This window comes from Heterocephalus glaber, unplaced genomic scaffold (assembly GCF_053883595.1).
Source record: "Heterocephalus glaber isolate CG9 unplaced genomic scaffold, H.glaber_assembly_v1.0 deba00001826, whole genome shotgun sequence".
In the NCBI taxonomy this organism is placed as follows: Eukaryota; Metazoa; Chordata; class Mammalia; order Rodentia; family Bathyergidae; genus Heterocephalus; species Heterocephalus glaber.
In genome coordinates this window covers 237,709-255,885 of record NW_028258489.1, presented here as the reverse complement: position 1 = coordinate 255,885, position 18,177 = coordinate 237,709, and the positions used below count along the sequence as shown (strand labels likewise).

The window sequence follows — 18,177 nt, the reverse complement described above, 5'->3', positions numbered from 1 at the left end:
TTTGTTACATAGTTGAAAATATTAATCAACTGTTTGCTTTTTCTAGCATGTAAATTTGGATCAGTTACAACCACTGCACACCCTCAGGAATCTCATGTACCTGGTTGGCTCAGGCTCAGAGCACCTGGGCAGGTAAGAAGGGTGTGTGCTTCCCTGACTGCTTACAAGTGGAGTGGTTTTGCTGCCCGAGGACTTACTGTTCCCCAGTCCCAATTTCTCCAGTAGTCCTTTACTGAAAGAATAACAGATGATCATATCTGAACCTTAATGGTTCTTTTATAGTAATTTCTTAGAGAAAGTTAGTATTGAACATGCTTAACCCTGAAATGCAGCAGAAGAACCCATGTTTCTGGAGCGGGACCTGTTTACGCGTTCCCGGAAGACCAAAGAGCGCTTTTCCCTTCCTTGAGACCATGTCTCTTCTTCCTTATCCTGCCGGGTAGCTCCCCTGCTTCTCTTGGGTTTTCTTTTGAGCCCACTTGTTTCTTGCCCACCATAATAATTCTTAGCATGTTCTTTTTTTATCACTGAGTCAGTCTAGTTGCTTTTTGTTGTACATGAAGTTATTAGAAGATTATGCAGTGAACCAGTTTGAAATCCATTGGCTTAAAAACAAGTCAGTAACAAAGAAGACCAACTGAGTCTATGACCTGATCTGTGGATCTTTTTAGTCTCAGCCCATAAAAGCATGAGGTGGATGGGGCTCATCTTGGGTACCATAGAAGTCCTGCTTTGTGCTTGCTCTTAGCAGTGTCTGCACATCTCTGCAGAGATGGGGCAGGACTAATGGGTTCACACTTTGGAAGGAGAACTCAGAAACAGACGGTGTTAGAGGTTTGCATAGCCATGGGCTCAAGTGAGTGTTCTGAGTATGTTTAAGGAGGCTAAACTGGTGTTCGCTAAGTCTGGTGTATTAATTGCATTTCTGACTCACAGTATTTTCAACTGATGGGTTTACTGGAGTATAAGTTGAGGAGTATCTTTATAGAAAATGGTGAAATTTTTTATTCAGCATGCATCTTAGCCTGCTGTGCACTGTATGGGGGAGTGGGACTAAATGAAAGGTCTGAGACAATGAAATTGCTTATGATTTTCTAGATCAGAAGGCTCAGAATTACAGAAATGCAGTTTCTCCCCAAAAGGAACAGTGATAAGAATTTCAAAAGATACTTCACGGAGCTTTGACAAGCTGATTTTAAAGTTCAGCATAGTCTATAAGGAAATTTTGAAAATAAGTAATGAGGGTTGTTGGGCTTGGCCTTTTTCAAGACATAAAAGTTGATTAAAACAAGGTGCTTTTAACAAATAGCTAGAGCAATTAGAATAAAGACTTTTGAAGCAGATCTCTATACTGTGTATGATAGGAGTGGCATGTTCAGCTAATCATCACTCAGTAGTGTTGGGCCAGTTGGTATTCAAGTGGGGAAAAATTTGGATTTATACCACATTTCATATAGAAATTGAATTCCAAATGATATAAAAGATCTTATTTTTTAAAAAAACCTTTAAGTAAAAGGACAGTGTTCTATAATCATAGGGTGGGGAAAGAATTCCAAAGCCACAAAACCCAAAAACCATAAGGGAGAGGAATTACGAATTTTACAGTATAAAAATTCTCACCTGGGTGTGGTGGCATGTACCAGTAATCCCAGCACTCTGGAAGGCTAAGGCAGAAGGATCACAAGTTCAAGCTCAGGCTGGGTAAATTAGTGACTTTGTGAGACTGTTGAAAAATAGAAAACATGCTTGATCTTGGCCAAAAGGCTGAGAAGCGATGCAAAATAGAAAATAGAAAAAGGTCTGGGGATGTAAGTAAGGCTCTGGGTTTAATCCTCAGTACCACAAAAAACAAACACCTAAATGTTTCTAGTAAAAGTTAGCTTATCTTTAACAAAGTTAAATAGGTTTTGCCACATGTATAATAGACAAAAGATTAAAACCTAGGCTACTTAAATCTTTCAAATCAATGAAGGAAAGACACAATAGAAACAGACAAAGGATTCAAAGGTGCAAACAAAAGAAAGGAAAGTTGTTAGCTTCAGTCAAGAATAAGGAAATGCAATTTGAATCAATTTCCCATTATCAGTAATCAGTTTGAGAAAAATGAAAAGGATTGATGATATCCAGCATGGGTGATTGTTGGGAAAACAGGCAGTCTTTTATACTGGAGGTGAATTTTTTTAGTGGGTGTAAGGTTTCCTGTAACCACCGGGCATCCGTGGCACATGCTTGTAATCCCAGCACTAAGCAGGAGGCAGAAGGATCACCTTGAGCTCAAGGCCAGCCCGAACTACATAGATAGACCCTGTCTCAACAAAACAGAATTTCCCGTTAGCTTTTGTTAGCCCAGGGATTACCTTTTGGTCAGTTTCAAGGGCTGTGCCCCACTAAGCACACACACAGCTAGGCTGTTGGTCACATACCAGTTCGTGGACTGTGGCCGGGGTCAGGAAGTAGAGCTCTCAATGTCGGAAAGTGTAGAGGAGGTTGTGCAGGAGCCTGGGTGGGACTGACTTCTCGTTTCCAGCCACACCCGCAGATGTGGGTTTCCCATTCTGAATCCAGGATAAACTTTTTCTTTAAATAAAGTCGAACTTACAGAAGAATTGCGAGAAATAAAGATGGTGCAGCGATCCGTGCACCCCAACCAGATTCGCCTGCTGCTGCTGCCTCACCCCGTCTCTCATCGCCTGCGGGAGCTCTCCCTCCTCTCTCTGAGTGCACATGCATGCACATACACACACATGCTCACACACAGAGACATTACTTCCAGAACTCTGTGACTTACTGCATCAGGCTCTTGACCCTTAAGTACACTTTGCTGTGCATTTCCTGAAAGTGAGATATTCTAGGCCCACATCACAGTGATTGTCCTCAGCAAATTCAACATGGACAGAACACTCTCATTTGCTATCTATAGTTAGGAGATACAGATAGTTATTGCTATCTGCAGTTACTACACATGTTTTTTCACATCCTTTAAATCTGGAACATTTTCACAGCCTCCTTTTACAGTATCAACATTTTTTAAAAAAGCATGAACCCCTGTCCCCCAAAGACCTTTCCTTTGGAGTTTTTCTGGTGTTTCCTATAAGTAGATTAAGGCTGTGCAATCTAGAAAGGAATGCTGCCTGGGCGTGGTCTGTGACACCCCATTTCGTGGAGTAGAAATCTTGGTCCCCAGTCAGAGTGCTTTCCAGTTCCCTGCTGCATAGTTCCTGTGTGTGTCCTCTTTTGTGACTAACAGACAGCATGTGGGAGACACTCCAGCTGTACAGATACCTTCTGTCACAGTTTTCCCTGGATCGAGTGTCTGCTGGTGCTTCTTACCTGATCCAGTGTTCACCATGATGGCATCTACATTAATACATCATCATTTTCAAAGAGATACTTTGCAAAAAAATTTTTACAAAGCTAAAATGTTCATTTTTTTGCCTTTTTTTTTTTTCTGGTACTGGGGATTGAACTCAGGACTTTGCACTTGCCGGGAAGGCATGGAGCCGCTGAGCTACATCCCCAGTCCCTTTTTCGCCTTAATTGATAGACTAACTTGGTGCAGCATCACCAAGTGAGAAAATGAGCATGCTGGCTTCACTTTGGGGCCTTGGCTAAAAAGAAATCATGTATTCAACCAGACTAGAGATTAGAGAAATGACTTTATCATCTTCCTTTTCCAAGACACTAAGGAGAAAGGAATCCTTTTGCTACTTCATTCTGTGTGCTGTGTCTCTAGCTCGGAGTATGCCGGGTAGGAAGTACAGTGCATCTCTAATCTTCAGGTGACGGGGGGGGGGGCACTGGGTGGAGAACCATCCCAGGGGCCTCTAAAAGCTCTCCCCTCCTGCTCATGTTGCTACTTGGGACCAAATCAGACCACACTGGCTACTTCAGGAATCTTCCATTTGTTCATTTTTCATTTTGAGCACTTAATTGAGCACCTGCTGCATGCCAAGTAGAATCTGCCCTATGGGAGTTCAAGCAGAGAACCAAGGTTGAGGGAAGCACCCTGCAGGAACTCTCTGCCAGAAAAAAGAAAAGGCTGTTGCTTCCCTGTGTCATTTCTGACTTTCCTGGGAAACCCTTAAAGAGGGGGTCTGGAAAAAGTGTCGAACCCATGCCTCTGAGAACCCCAGGAGGAGATGAGGCAGCATCAAGGAGGAAAAGGAAATGGGTGAGTCCTAAGTTCGAAGCCTTAACCTGACAGTGAATACCTTGGCAAAGCTAAACAGAACAGACTCAGCAGCCTTGAGGTAGGGACAGAGGTACGCCCATCTAAGGCATGTAAATTGTGAGTGCCACGGGGGAAGAGAGGCAGCCCTCCGAAATGAGGCAGGTAGGTGGTGAGGGTGAGGGGTGTGAGGTCCTGAGCTGGGGCGACAGTGACATCAGTTACTCCTGGTAACCCCAGACATGGAGCCTGGGGAGGAAGAACGAGTCCTAGCTGGCTTTGGGTTTCGAGAGTATTTGCTAGCTCAGTTACTGGAAATGAGTCTGAGGTAGTAACTCTCAGACCCAGAGAGATCAGGTGGGCAGGAATATATCAAGTAGGAAAGGAATAGGAAAAGATGACTTTGGAGTAGACTTGCTTGCCAAGGAAACAAGGAAGGCAGAAAAGGAATCAAATATAAGGAGAACCTTAAGGAAGTAGAAGTGGAATCTGTGGAGTTAAGGTACTGGTCGCAGTGCTCATTAGTTCTGTTTGGCATAGAAAGTTTCAAGGGGTGAAGTTCCCTTCCCAGTGCTTATGAATCTCATGCTGTGAAAAATAATGATGTCTGTGCAGGTGAAGGCCTAGAAGACTTGGGAGACCCTGCTCTGAGGGGCTCTTTGAAAATGTGAGTTGCTCACCAGAATCAAGGAGAAAACCCTGTGGTTTAATACTTGTAAAGCCCCGAACGCCATGGTTAGAAACATACATGTTAGATTGCTGTATTCCTGCTAGGAAGCAAAGTTGTCTTGGAGAATGAGGGGCGCTTGACCTTGGAGAGAGTAAGCCACAAGGTAGGGATCTAATGAGGGGCGCTGGAGGCCATTACTGGTCTTCTGTCATTCAAGGGGCTGCAAGGCGTTTGGAGCCAAAGCCTAAACAGAGTAGAGTATTTCCATCTTGTTTTACTTACTTCAGAGTAATGATCAGTGAAACCCTAAATGAGCTGAGGCCTGCATGCTTATCTTGGGGGCACCAGCAGAAACACAGCCTGCTGGAGGGATTTGGTCCCACGCAAAAGTGGCTCCAGAACAATCTCTGGAGGAGGGCCGTGAATGCGAGTGCCTGCCCAGCCCCCCAGGCTGGCGTGACAGGCATTCGAAAGAGAGCAAGGAAAAGAAGCAGAAAAGCTTGTGTAGGGTTTGCCTGCGGAATGGTGCTGCAGAGCCTGACTTGGCTGTGAGGATGTCATAAAGGGCCCTTTGGGGGGAATAAAAAATAGTTTACTCCTGAACTACTGTGCAGAAAAATGCACTGTTACAGATGAGTACATTCTAAATAGTTGTCTCATTTTGTTTAACAAATGTGTCCCTGGAACATTAGACACTGATTTTTTAGGTGCCAGAGCCTGCTGTTGACAGTAATCTAAGAACCTTGGCTGATTTGCATATAATCATACCATTTTTTGAGCCTGAAGAGTTTTTTATAAGGGAGGTTCCATAAAGCAGGAAACATCTGTATAGTTTTCTTTATATGCCATTTACTAATTGTTATACTATACAATACACCAGAGTATACATCAAATAGCGACTTTTGTCAAGATTATGTCATCAGAATGCTATTTACTCCATGGATACTACGCTTGTTTAAAACAGGAAGTCATTCTTTGGACCACCAGCATGGGTTGTGTCTGTGGATGGATTTTCTTCTTTTTTCTTTTCTTTCTTTTTTTGGTACTGGGGATGGAACTCGGGTGCTTGCGCTTGTGAGGCAGACGGCGGAACCACTGAGCTAAATCCCTGGCCCTGGATGGATTTTCTCTTGTGCACAAACACCATAAGTAGAATTAAGGAAAAGTGTGATGTTGTGATTTTCTTCCTGACTTGGGCGGCAGTTATTATCTGGGCAAGGAAAACCTTACATAGAGCCACAGGGAGTGCAGTGGAGACTTGGGAAATGGTGTGTGGTAATGGTGGTGGGTCCTTGTGTTCCATAAGGTAGAATCTTAGGGGAGACAGCATCTGATCTCAGGTTGGGGAACAGTGCTTCTCACTTTCTGCACACAGGTCAGGACCCTTTGAAGTGCGAGCAGACCTTGAGGAGTCCATGGAATTTGTAGATCCTGGAGTCGCTGGAGAATCAGATGAGAGTGGAGATGAGCACATAAGCGATGAGGAAACTGATTTGGGCACAGACTGGGAGAACCTGCCAAGCCCTCGGTTTTGTGACATCCCTTCCCAGCCTGTGGAAATCTCCCAGAGCCGGAGCACCCAAGTGTCCCCACCTGTCTCAAGCAGCAGTGCAGGGGGGATGATCTCCTCTGCTGCAGCCTCAGTGACGTCCTGGTTCAAAGCTTACACTGGACACCGTTAATGGGCATGGACTGAAAACATGCCAAATCTGCATCAAGAAAGCTCTCCCTAGTAAAACTTACTTTATTAGTTAAGGTAGTGCTTGGAGACAAAAAGGACTGTTTGCAGCAGGGAGACAAGCAGTTTTGCTTGCCAGGTGGCCTACGATTTTGACCTGCGTGCTTATGGTAACAGAACAGAGGGTGTGGAGAGCCTTCTGCCCACACCAGCACTGGTGGGAGAAGGGCCAGTTCCATGAAGGAAAACATGCTCTGTACTCTTCTGGGTCCCAGGCCCCACACCACCAGGTCAGTGTTGTTCTTGTGATGCTGATACTAAGTTCTAGAGGTTGGATGAATCACAAGGAAGTGATCCTTAATGACTTGGAAAACAGTAACTGTTTTTCTGCCATTTTTTTTTCTTTTTTTCGGTAGAAAAATAGGCAATTTGAAAATTTTCATTTATTTTGTGTTCAGAATAACAGATTGATGTTTGGGAGGGGGTAGTTTCCTGAGGGCAAAGAATAATTTAAAACTCATTTGTGCTGCTCTGTTGTAACTCATCATATTCCTGTGTCCTCCGCCTCGCCGCCAAGAAGCTAAGGTCTGTTTGTAGGACACACACCCATGAACAGAAGAAGTCCTAGCTGCAGTAATGTCCTAGAGATGTTTACTTTCTTGTATTCTGTGGGGAAACTAAGCTCATTCTTAGCTGGTTTATTGAATTCCTACCATCCACACTATGTCCACTTTGAATGGAATTTATTTTTTATGAGTGAAAATAAGTTATAAAAACTGGGCTTGGTATTGCACACCTGTAATCCTACCACTTGGGCTGAGGCAGGAGGATTGCCATGAGTTCAGTGCCACCCTATGGTACATAGTTCAAGAACAGCCTGAATTACATAGCAAGACCCTGCTCCAAAAAAGTCATAAAAGTCCTTCCCTTGTGTAAGCTAAATGCCTTCCTGGGCATGGGTTCAAAGCTACTTAGCTAGGTGACCCCTGGTCATTTTCTCAGTGTCCCATTTCTTGAGGGAATCAGTAGGTGGAGGTGTTTCCAGGGAAAGTGGTCCTATTTGTGTGCTTCCTTGAGCTCCCCGTTCCTCTGAAGGCTGTATTTGCTTGGGAGGCACAGCAGATCCTTCAGGCTGGTACTGCTCTTTCCTGGGGAAAGCTCACAAAGAACTTCACTCACCAGGAGAACAGTTTCAGCTACTAATGTCTTGCCATTTTCTAAGTGACAATCTTAAACTATAATAAGAGGTATTATGTAAAATATGTAGTTTTTTATTTTTAATAACTACAAAAATCCTATGTAACAATTACAAAAATCCCATGAAAAATTCATAACAGGCATTAGCATATCTTAGTGTGATTAGCATGTTAGTACCTCAGATAAATCAGAAGTTTGCCATGCCCTAGCTTCTTTCTCATTGTAATCATTACAGTTCGTACTTTGCCTCGAAATCTGAGGTGCTACATAACAGCTTTTGCTATTGGTATATTTGGTGATGGGTTGTGTTTTGGGAGGAAGGAGTTTATTTCTATCCAAGAGTTCCAGATTCCCTGGCTCTGAATTTTCCACTAAGGGAGAACACAGGCTTACCCTCTCTGTGGGTGCTTTTTTACAGCCACTTTCTCTGAAGCCCTCAGTTTTGTGATGCTTGAGCTTGCATTTTACCATCCAGTTCTGGAATCCATAAAGTAGAAATGGTGGAATGAACCAAATACCAAATGAACTTAGAAACCAGGAGTGGGAAATGAAGCTAAAGAATAGAGATCACCAACTTAGGTCTAGAGTAATTCAGCAAAACAAGGATTTGGGAAATTTAGGAATTGATAGGGTGCATTTTGTTGTTAATATCAACTAGAGGCACTTTACATTTGGTTAAGTGATCAAACTCTTTTAATGGGGTTGAACACCAACATACTGGCTTACACAGCTGAAATATTTTTGGTTTCCTTATTTTGCACTGGATCTGTTCTGTGAATACTTTCAAGTAATACATTTCAACCACTCTTTTTTTCTACTCTTGCTGCTCATTAAAATCTTTCATGTAGGTGCCAGAACAGTAAACAGTAAGCTTTTTAAAAAATTCAAAGCCATAGAACTTGTCATGTTTTCCGTTTTAAAATGATTTATTGAAATAAGATAATATGAATAAAAACCCATAGCCACCAAATAGGCTGCTTTAGTCTTATGCAAGACATTTTTGTAATGGAATACAACTAACAAAGTTTTGCACATCTGTAAATTAAGGGTGAAAAACAGTATGTCACATCGGGTATGGGGGCAGGATTCACACAAGGGCTCAGGTATGATTTGGAAAGTATATTCAGTGATGTGCTGGTAAAGAGAACTGCAGCGTTCCTCATGTTGTAGGAATTTGTCTTTGCTCTGCGACTTCCAGTCCCGTTTTGAGTCATACAAATGTTTTCTAACTTTTATTGTATTATTGCAATAAATCTTTTAACAGTGCTTTGCTAATGTCTTTTTCAAACTACTATTTCTACTGCTGCATTGAGAATAGCAACAATGAGAGCTAACCTTGGAGTACTTTATATAAATTTTTTAGAATTCTTAGCCAGGTAGGAAATATGTTAATATATTTTTAAAATTATATATCATGGTGGCATTAATAGTTAATCATCTGTCCTTGGCAAGCTAAGAAAGCAGTTGCTTAACAGTTACATACTTTCTCCAATGATTATTTCTCTTTGGGAGCCACAATATGGCACACACAGTGGCTTGGGAACAGAGCCCTGGGCTTCTATGGTGCTCAGGTAAAATCCGGCCAGACTTTCTTCAAGAGGAGAGAAAAATTAATGTTAGTTCTCTCAAGCTGAGAAGACTAAGCAGTTTTAGAGTAACAAATCTCTCCCAGATGGACAGTATATTTGAGGATGTGGAAGGGGTGACTGCCATGGAACAGCCATGCCTAACATACTGAAGAGCTGTTGCCCCGTCACTACCCTTTTACCTGGAGGCCAGCGAGTATCCCAGGAGACCTGGAAAAGGAAATCTCAGGGCATGGCTTTGGTCTCTAGTTAAGTTACAAGCATGCTTCCATCTAGTGTATAAAGGGAGCTTCCCTGGTTCCAGAGCTCCATCATGGCCAATGTGGAAATCCGACTGAAACAGATGGGAAGGAAGTAAGGGTAACTGAGGTTATGAATGTGTCTGAGGAAACAATGGAACTGGGCTCTCGGGTGAGCCATCTGCCATCCAGTCATGAAACTCAGTGAGGACCCCCCTCCCCCATCTGAGGATTCTGGTGGGAAGTTACCCTAGAAAAGGGGTTCACAATCTTCTTAGGATTACATACCAAAAATCAGTGGGGCAGATTTTTCTCACAAGATGGTAAAATAGTAACAAGAGCCACATCAGTGACTATTGTTTTTTGTAGGAAGGAGAGGGGTATTGTGAGGGTCAGAGGGGAAATTTGATGGCAACTGAGAGTGGCCCCCTTTACAGTGTAGTTCCCAGGAGATATCTGAGAGTCATGGGCAGGTGATGGCTGAGCACCAGCCGAGGGGAAAATCCTTCAGGTCACTGCTTCTTACCCCACTTTGAGTTGTGATGCTGTGGTACTTCCTGTATGTCTTCAGAAGACACTTGGATTTCTAGGAAAGCACTTTTCTACTCTCTCTAGTAGGATTTTTTAATACATATCTAGATCCACAGGATTGAACCTAGGGCCTTCACACTAAGCTACGTGTCCAGACAACGACTGCGCTTCTGCTTGGCATTATCCACACAAGCTTTTGCAGGTCATCTCCCATTTGGCCCTGGAGGTTCATTTCCTCCACCTAGGATCTGTGTATCCTCAGCCCCCAACTACTACACTTGCCCCATGGTTCTGTTGCATGTACAGCGATTCTTTTTTTTTTTTGGTACCGGGGATTGAACTCGGGTCCTGGTGCTTGCGCAGCAGGCGGCGAAACCACAGAGCTAAATGCCCGGCCCTGTACAGCGATTCTTAATCCTGCCTCCACCTTGGAATCACAGTGTGTGTGATTTAATAGCTCTAGGGCAAGCCCTGAACGTTCCTCCAGTGAGAAGAGCACTTAAACAGGAGAAGTAGGAGACAGGGACAGAGTTGTTGAGGATGCGTTGCAGAAGGTTCTGTGTTCTGGTACTGGGGATGGCTTCTCCCTGTAGCTCCACCCTTAGAAAAAGCCCTCCTTGAACTTGCTCATAACTTCCCATACAGACTCTGCTTAGAGGACAGACATTCTGGGGCATGAAGCCAAGGCTACTGGCCATGGAAAAGTCACATGAGAGATCTCAGCTCAGGGGCTGGGACAGCCAAGCCACCGTCTCTGCTTAGGAGAGTAAGGGCTGCACTGGAAGGATCCATAGAGGACCACACTGCCTGCATAGACTCGGGCTGCACGGGGAAGGCTGGGTGACCTATGCATAGCTCTGTCCTCACCAACCTTCATTCCATTATGCAAACAGGCCATCTTATAGGGGCAGATATAGCTAAATACCTTTCCACTTTATTATGCGGCATCTGATTTAGATATTGTGTATTTTAGGAACTTTTATCAACCTCTTCCTACCAGTTCCTAGACTCTGGAGACTTATACGCCTATAAATCAACTTTTTTTTTTTTCCTCCCTGGTACCAGGGATCAAACTCAGGACCTTGCACTTTTAAGGCACATCTGGTGCCACTGAGCTAAATCCCTGGCTTTATTTCTTGATATAGTGGGTGGGGGGCAGGGCAGAGGAGCTGATTTTGCTATCATTAGTAAGGACATGGACCCTGCAATTCCCAAGTCTAGATGTCTGTACACTGCTTAGCACTCAGGGTGTGAGGTTCATCTCACATGGCCACTGCAACACTGTTATGCCTATCTGCTGCTGGGTGGTAGACATAGGTTTTAAGAATAATTTCAGCTATATGCCATTTCCCCAAAATCCTAATTTGAGAACTTAATCCCACTTTTATCATTCCCAAAATAAAAACACCATCTTCTTATTTTTTACTTGTTTAACAAGCCCCATTTAATTAAAAAATTTGAGATAGAGTCCCAAAATGGATTTGTTCTGAGGCCTGTTCTGTACTAGAGAGTGTGTGAGAGGTTTCAGGGGACAGGGAGGGAGGTTTCATTTTTTTTTTTCACATGGAGGGGCATCATCTCTTAAGGGTTTTTGTACTCTAGAGGCCACTCCCATGTCTGCTGTCATTCCAGTGGCTCTGCACCCCTCAAATAAAGGCCAGATCAACCACCTAGGATATGTGTGCTGCCTCACTGGTTGTTTAAACTAGTTTGGTATAAATACGGTGTACGTGACCCAAGGATGTATGGTCACAATATTTGCTCTTCTGAGTTTATAGAAATACCAGCTATGGCCACAGATTTAAGAATGGCCTGCCTGTCAGTAAGAGCGGACTGCATATTGCCCAGAGGTATTTTCACCAACTCATAAGAGATTATAACACTAGCTTATTTGAACCCAAAGGTAAAAGAGCTGAAACTATCAGTTCCACAAAGTATCTGATACTGCATGGTAAAGGACATTTTTTAAACACAACATTGATATACAGCCAGATAAACCAACTCTTCCCACTGGTGTGGTCTGTACACCACAGACAATAAGAGAAAGATGTAGTACAGACTGACTTTATGATGTTAGTGAAGGCAGCTGCGAATGAAAGAAGACAAATAACCAACCTGCCAAGTAAAGAAGCAATGTCAACAATTGGAGCCATGCAGAATGTGCACAGAACAGCTGTCCAAGGTCAGTCCACAAAGGTTGGCAGGGAGGCGCTGACAGGTTACAGGTAGTGAGTGATTGGACAAAGCCCAGGAAGGGAGCCCTTAGGTCAGTGGTGGCAAACCTGTGCCACATGGTAGTTTTAAGACAAAAGATGTTAATCAAAGAGTAATTTTTTCTAAACTAAAACCTCAGTATTCAGGTTTAATTGCAGTGTTGGCACTTTATGATAAATATGTGGGTTTTATGTTACAGTTTGGGCACTTGTCTAAAAGGTCTGCCATCACTGTTCTAGGTAATGCCATAACCATTCCTGCTGCTGGGTGCTACTGGCAACAATAGAGCCTCAGTTATCCCAAACGCATGAGTTACAGAACACTCCTCTTGCCTTGTGGCTGTAAAATGAATTTCCCAGCTGGGCATGGAGGTACATGCTTATAATCCCAGCACTCAGGAGGCCAAGGCAGGATAACCATGAGGTTGAGACCAGCGTGAACTACATGACAAGACACTGTCTGATTCATAAAGGACTTCCCGTGTTACCAGCTGAGGTCAGAAAAAACCATCCTCCAAGATCCCTTTACCCAACTACAGGTTTCTCACCCTGGATTATGGCATGGCCCAGGGCAGTCCAAATGGGTTTTGCCAGCACCTTTCACAATTAAGATGTTCACTAAGTAGGGCATGAAAACACATTTTATGGCACACGTGCCAAATGAGGCTCCAAGGATGGGAGGAACTAGTATCATTTGAGAGGACAATGGAGAGCGAGCTGCACGTACAGTGCTACTAAGGGAGTAGTGGCAAGTCCCTCGCACAGTGTTGTAAGATACGGGGCTCACCCCGGTGAGTGGAGAGCTGGGGCTTGGTTTCCAGAGGAGGACATCTTGACATGGCCTGAAAAAGCACAGTTAACCATTTAGTTCTAACTTGGCCTGTCGTCCCTTTCCAAGGCACTTCTTTTATCCTGTCTTTTACGTTTTGGTTGAGACAGGATCTTGATCATGTGACCCGGGCTGGCTTCAAACTCATGGTGGTCCTCCTGCCTGGGCCTTCTCAGTGCTGGGACTGTAGGTGTACACCACACCACCACGCCTGGCTTGTCTTTGGTCTTATCTGCTGGGCAGAGATAAGAATTAGGGCTGACTCCTGGTTTCTCTGGTTATAGTTTTTCTTTCAAATGATCAAGTGAGGGATGAGAGAGAAAACACTGAGTCAAGTCTATCAGCCTCTGAGCAGATGCTGAAAGGGGGAAGTTTTCTTTATTGGGTGTGAACAGGGAGGCCATGACCTTTGCACGCCATTGTTTCTGGTTAAATCTATGATGGCAGGAAATAAGATTTTACCAGCTTAGCACGACGGGGTTCCAACAGAAGTAGGGGTTACATTTGCCTAGAAATAAAAACCAGCAGCTAGTGCACACCTATAACCCCAGCATTCAGGAGGCTGAGGCAGAAGGGTTACACAGGAAATCAAGTGAGACCCTGTCTGAAAACACACTCACAGTTGGGGACCAGTGAGTGGCTGCCCTTTGATGCCAACCACTAAAACCTTCTGTCATGTATGTAGATGGCAGTGGGAACTGAGTTCTGCCACAGTTCAAAACAGGTCATCAGCAACTTCTGAGGGCTCTGAGAATGCCATGAGAGGCTGGACGTTCTTACTTAGGCCCTCTGCCCTTGGTCAGTGCAGCCACACTGGTACACAGTGATAAGCACATCAGGAATGGCTGACTTGTGAAAGGTGGAGTTATTGGCCTGTGTGTTCACACAGTACATGGAGATTCACAGACAACACTGACAGCTGACATTTTCTGGGCACTTCAGACACCTAGCTGAGCTCTGAGTCCTTTATGTGTATGATCTCCTTTAATCCCAAATGATATGGATCACAAAAAAATTCTTATTAGGCATTACTGAGATTGCCAATTTAGAGCAAATCATAGTGAGGATCAGCACTATTCACTTGAGTATAGAGGCATTTTCATGTACCTCAGCTGAGGTCATAAGGAAAACCACAGCTCTCTGAAAGGCAAAGTAAGCTGTTCTCAGCCTCCTCTTGGTCCTGTTGTAGACAAATTCCATGAGCTGGCAGGCTAGCCAAGCAGAGCTTGCCTGTCTGGGGAAGACTTACTGGACATCAAGACATCAAGACAGACACTGTTGTCAGCTTTAGTGTCCCCATTTTTTGCGGGGATGAACCCAGGGCCTTCTACATGCTAAGCAAGCACTATATCATTGAGCTTTAGCCCACCAAACCCCCTTTTAATTTTGAGACAGGATCTCACTAGTGTCCAGACTGGCCTCAATCTTGTCATCCTGTTTTAGCTTCCTAAAACAGCTGTGGTTACAGGTATATGCAACTCCACCCAGCTAGTACATCTTTTGAGGGAGGGAGGAGTTAGTGCTAAGGATAAAGAAGAAAAAAAAATCAAAATAGGTTCCAGTCTGGAAATCCCTCTGTACTCCCCTCTTGTCTGGGCCACAAGTAAGTCTGGCTCCATGTCCAGCTGGTCCTGCCTTGCCCTGGTTGGGAGTCCTGCCAACTTCCCCAGCCATGAAGATATCTTTACTGACTTCAAAATGATCACTGGACAACGTGTAAGGATAAGATACCACATCACGCAAGAGTAAATATGGCAGGTGGTGAGAAGAAACATTTAAGATATTAAAAGATTACAGAATATAATGTCCCATCACGGAAGAACACAGTATCCTCCCACCCCCCACCCAATATTTCTTTACAACTCAAGTCACAGGAACTGTCAACATTAAACCCAAGAAAAGGAATCTTTCCAAAACTCAGGTCTCATTTAAGATGTTTTTATTGAAGTTTGAAAAAAAAATCTGTAACCGGACAGGTTAAAATAGACAAGACCTCATAATCTGACTATATAATATTCTCTCTTTCTTGGTGGGTCACTAAAATATAGTGAAGGGTGGTTCTCTATGCTAATTTTAAGGTTGTCCAGTTAATCCATTATTTGGCATCCTTTGAACAGGTTAACCTCTTACCTATTTAGTTTCTTCTCAGAAACATTCATATATTATGCAGAAAACATTCAGTTTATTTGGAAACATTCTTATTTTATACAAGATATACAAATTTTGAGACAACTAAACACTTATAGCTGCAACACTATCCTAGCTGCATTGTGATGTCTGTGTTTAGTCATGTTGTTCATCATATACAACTCGATTTTGACTGTGTTATATACAGAGGGGCCAAAGAACTCATCTAACAGTAAAGGTGCTCAAGTTTAATGTGCACTTCCACAGCCCTGTGAAAACACACCATTATGTACACTGTAAACACCACAGGGCATGAGATCCATCTCCACCCATGAACACCAGTCTCACAGGATCAAGCACACAAGGTTGAAGGTAAGGTGTCCAACTTTTCCTTTCAGGCAAACTTTTCATCCAGGGGTCTTGCTATTCTCATAGGGCACTATTTACTTATTTCAAATATGGTGCTAGGGCTAGAAACATTCCTAGAAGCCCTGTTTGGGAACTGCCAGCAGAGCCTGCAGTGGACTCCTCTGAACATCTTTGATGATGGCAAGTCTTCCTCCTTTTGAGGATAGATGGAGAAAAACAGACATAGTCACTCCTTGAATCAAGTGTGAGGGCTCCCTTTAAAATCACAGTACCAGTCTTGTACAGCTGGTAAATTAAGAGCTTAAAAAATGCCTGATCAATGGCAATTCTGATGGAACAGGTGCAGGTGCTCCTACCATGACTGAGAGGCAACACTGTTTATCTAGATATTCCAGGTTTTAAAACTCAGCTGTCTCATTGCCTCTCGCCTGGCCTTTAGTATTCCTCTTCAGTCTCACTCCCTCTCGCTTTCTTATGTACTGCCCGGTTAAAGCTGTGGCAGACAGGGACCCAGTGATTGTCATGAAGCCCCAGCTTACAGCCAGGAAAACCCTTCTGAGACCGGTGGCAGCACATCCAGTATCCAGGCCCATAGGGCAGTGCTTGGCAATAGGGCTTGGGGTGCCACTGGCATAGGGACACATCCCCTTTCACATATTTTTTCTTGCATTGCTTGCAGGGATCCTCTCTATAGCGTGGGTCTCGAACCCAGCGTGAATCTGCTGGCCTGATGTTGTAATATTCAATGATAAACTTGAAATAGCAGCAGGTACATTTAAGAGCCACTAAACTCCTGGTGGGAAGTAACCTGAAAATTTTCACCATAATGTGGTGGGGCAGACATGCCATGTACTGCTGAGGCTCTAGAAGCTGTTGGATTTTAAACCTGGTCTCCAGAAAGTCATGAGACACTTGCTTCTTCCAAGTGGATGCTTCAAGCACTGGCAACGTGCTTTCCACTGCAGAGGCTGGTAGTGTACAAGGCTGGCCTGAAAGACCTCTGTCCTCAGCACCATCCTCAGCAATGCCTTCAAGCTGGCTACCCTCCGAATACTCTGGGGCTGTGCTCACATTCCACTGGGAATAGTCCAACTGATGCTGACCAGGTGGCAGAAAGAACAACATCCCTGGAAGAGGTTCCTCATGAGAGCTTACGCTAGAAGACTGGTCTTTTTCTGCCTTGGACACAGTGACGCTAATGGACAAAGATTTGATTGCTCTCTGATCAGGCTTTTGATTAGTGAGTGGCACAAGCTCTGTGCTCATACAAACAACAGCATCTGTGGGCAATTCAGTGGCTCGGGGACAAGTGTGAGAAAAAGGTAATCCATCAAGCTCATCTATCATTTCCACATCATGCCTGTTGCTCGTTTTCGTGGTAGTTTGCTGACCTAGCTCTAAAAGTACACTGCTTGTGCAAAAATTCACACTTGCTTGCAATGAGGAACAACCCTGAGGGGTACTGTCCCAGGCCCAGTCCCCTGTAGAACAATGGTCAACTCTTGCAGGGCCACAGTCCACAGAGACAGATTGCACAGGATTCACCTGAGTGTCAGATACCTCCAATGCACCTTTTTTTGTTCTGCCTTCATCAGCCCGACTGCCATTTGCAAGCAACACTCTGCCCACATTTCGACGGGAGCTGTTGTTCCATGACAGGCTCCCAGGCTCACGCTGGCTCTGCCTCTTCAGGCACTCAGACTCCAGCCTGGCTACCATGTCAAGCACATGGACTGGTTCATTTTGTGGTTCTCCAACCTCAGGATTTCCCCTTTCTAGGGGTTCCTCACAAGCTCCTGGGTCAGAGAAGGACTCAGGGGTTGGGGGCATGCCTCTGGATTGACCAGAAAACCTCTCAATGGGAGGTGAGTTTGTGCAATTTTTCGCACAGCTAGCTAACAGAGCACTGGCTCTTTGCTCAAGGAAGGCAACCATCTGTATAACTGACAGAGTCCTCCCAGCATAGACTCCATCTCCATTGTCATTCACGTAATGCACAGAACAGTGCTCAATGCCACAGGCAAATGGCTCAGGCTGGTAGCACTTGCTATTGACTTCCCTCATCTTTTCTAACTGTATCTTGGCTTTTTTAAGATCCCCTGATTTTTTCCTTCTTTTAATAGCTCTTCCATCAATATCCCAGGTGCTTTTTATTTTCAGAGCTCCTGTTCTATTGCTACACTGGTGGGCTACAAAGAATGCAATTTTCTCCTTGGTATTTCCTGGTTTCACGACAGCCCAGATGTCAAGTAGCCCTTCTCCTTTGCCCTGGTGGATCGCTGGAGCCAGGACATTCTTTTTGGCTTTCACATTCAAGCTGCTCTCTACAGGATTCTCCCCACTCATACTGCACAGAACATTTGGAGACAGGTCCCCAAAAGGTTTTCCAGATGATGCTTTGATGAGAGAGGGTGAAGCCAGGGGACCTGGTTTCACGTCGCTAGCTTTTCTCTTTTCATCATTCACAGCCCTTTGGAGGCTCACAGGAGTTCTCAGAGTGGCCTTGTGCTTTCCGGGGGTGCTCTTTCGTCTAAAGTATCCAATATGGCTTTAGGTGCAGAATGGATTCC

The 18,177-nt window shown here is 44.2% G+C and overlaps 2 protein-coding genes across 5 annotated transcripts in view; one reads left to right on the top strand and one right to left on the bottom strand.

Annotated features, from left to right (window-relative positions):
• The window catches only part of Atg14 (autophagy related 14), a 55,226-nt gene extending 46,247 nt beyond the window's left edge, over positions 1 to 8,979 (top strand). Inside the window, exons 9-10 of the mRNA XM_004871078.4 lie at positions 47 to 132; positions 6,214 to 8,979. Coding sequence (XP_004871135.1) covers positions 47 to 132; positions 6,214 to 6,520 — 393 coding nt within the window. The 3' untranslated portion in view covers positions 6,521 to 8,979. The remainder of the gene's footprint in view (positions 1 to 46; positions 133 to 6,213) is intronic.
• A 6,054-nt stretch (positions 8,980 to 15,033) lies between these two features.
• The window catches only part of Fbxo34 (F-box protein 34), a 90,084-nt gene continuing 86,940 nt past the window's right edge, over positions 15,034 to 18,177 (bottom strand). For all 4 annotated transcript variants that reach the window (XM_087203998.1, XM_087203999.1, XM_013067938.3 and 1 more), the window contains one exon: positions 15,034 to 18,177. In XM_087203998.1, the coding sequence (XP_087060124.1) occupies positions 16,043 to 17,953 (1,911 nt within the window). In that variant the 5' untranslated portion in view covers positions 17,954 to 18,177 and the 3' untranslated portion in view covers positions 15,034 to 16,042.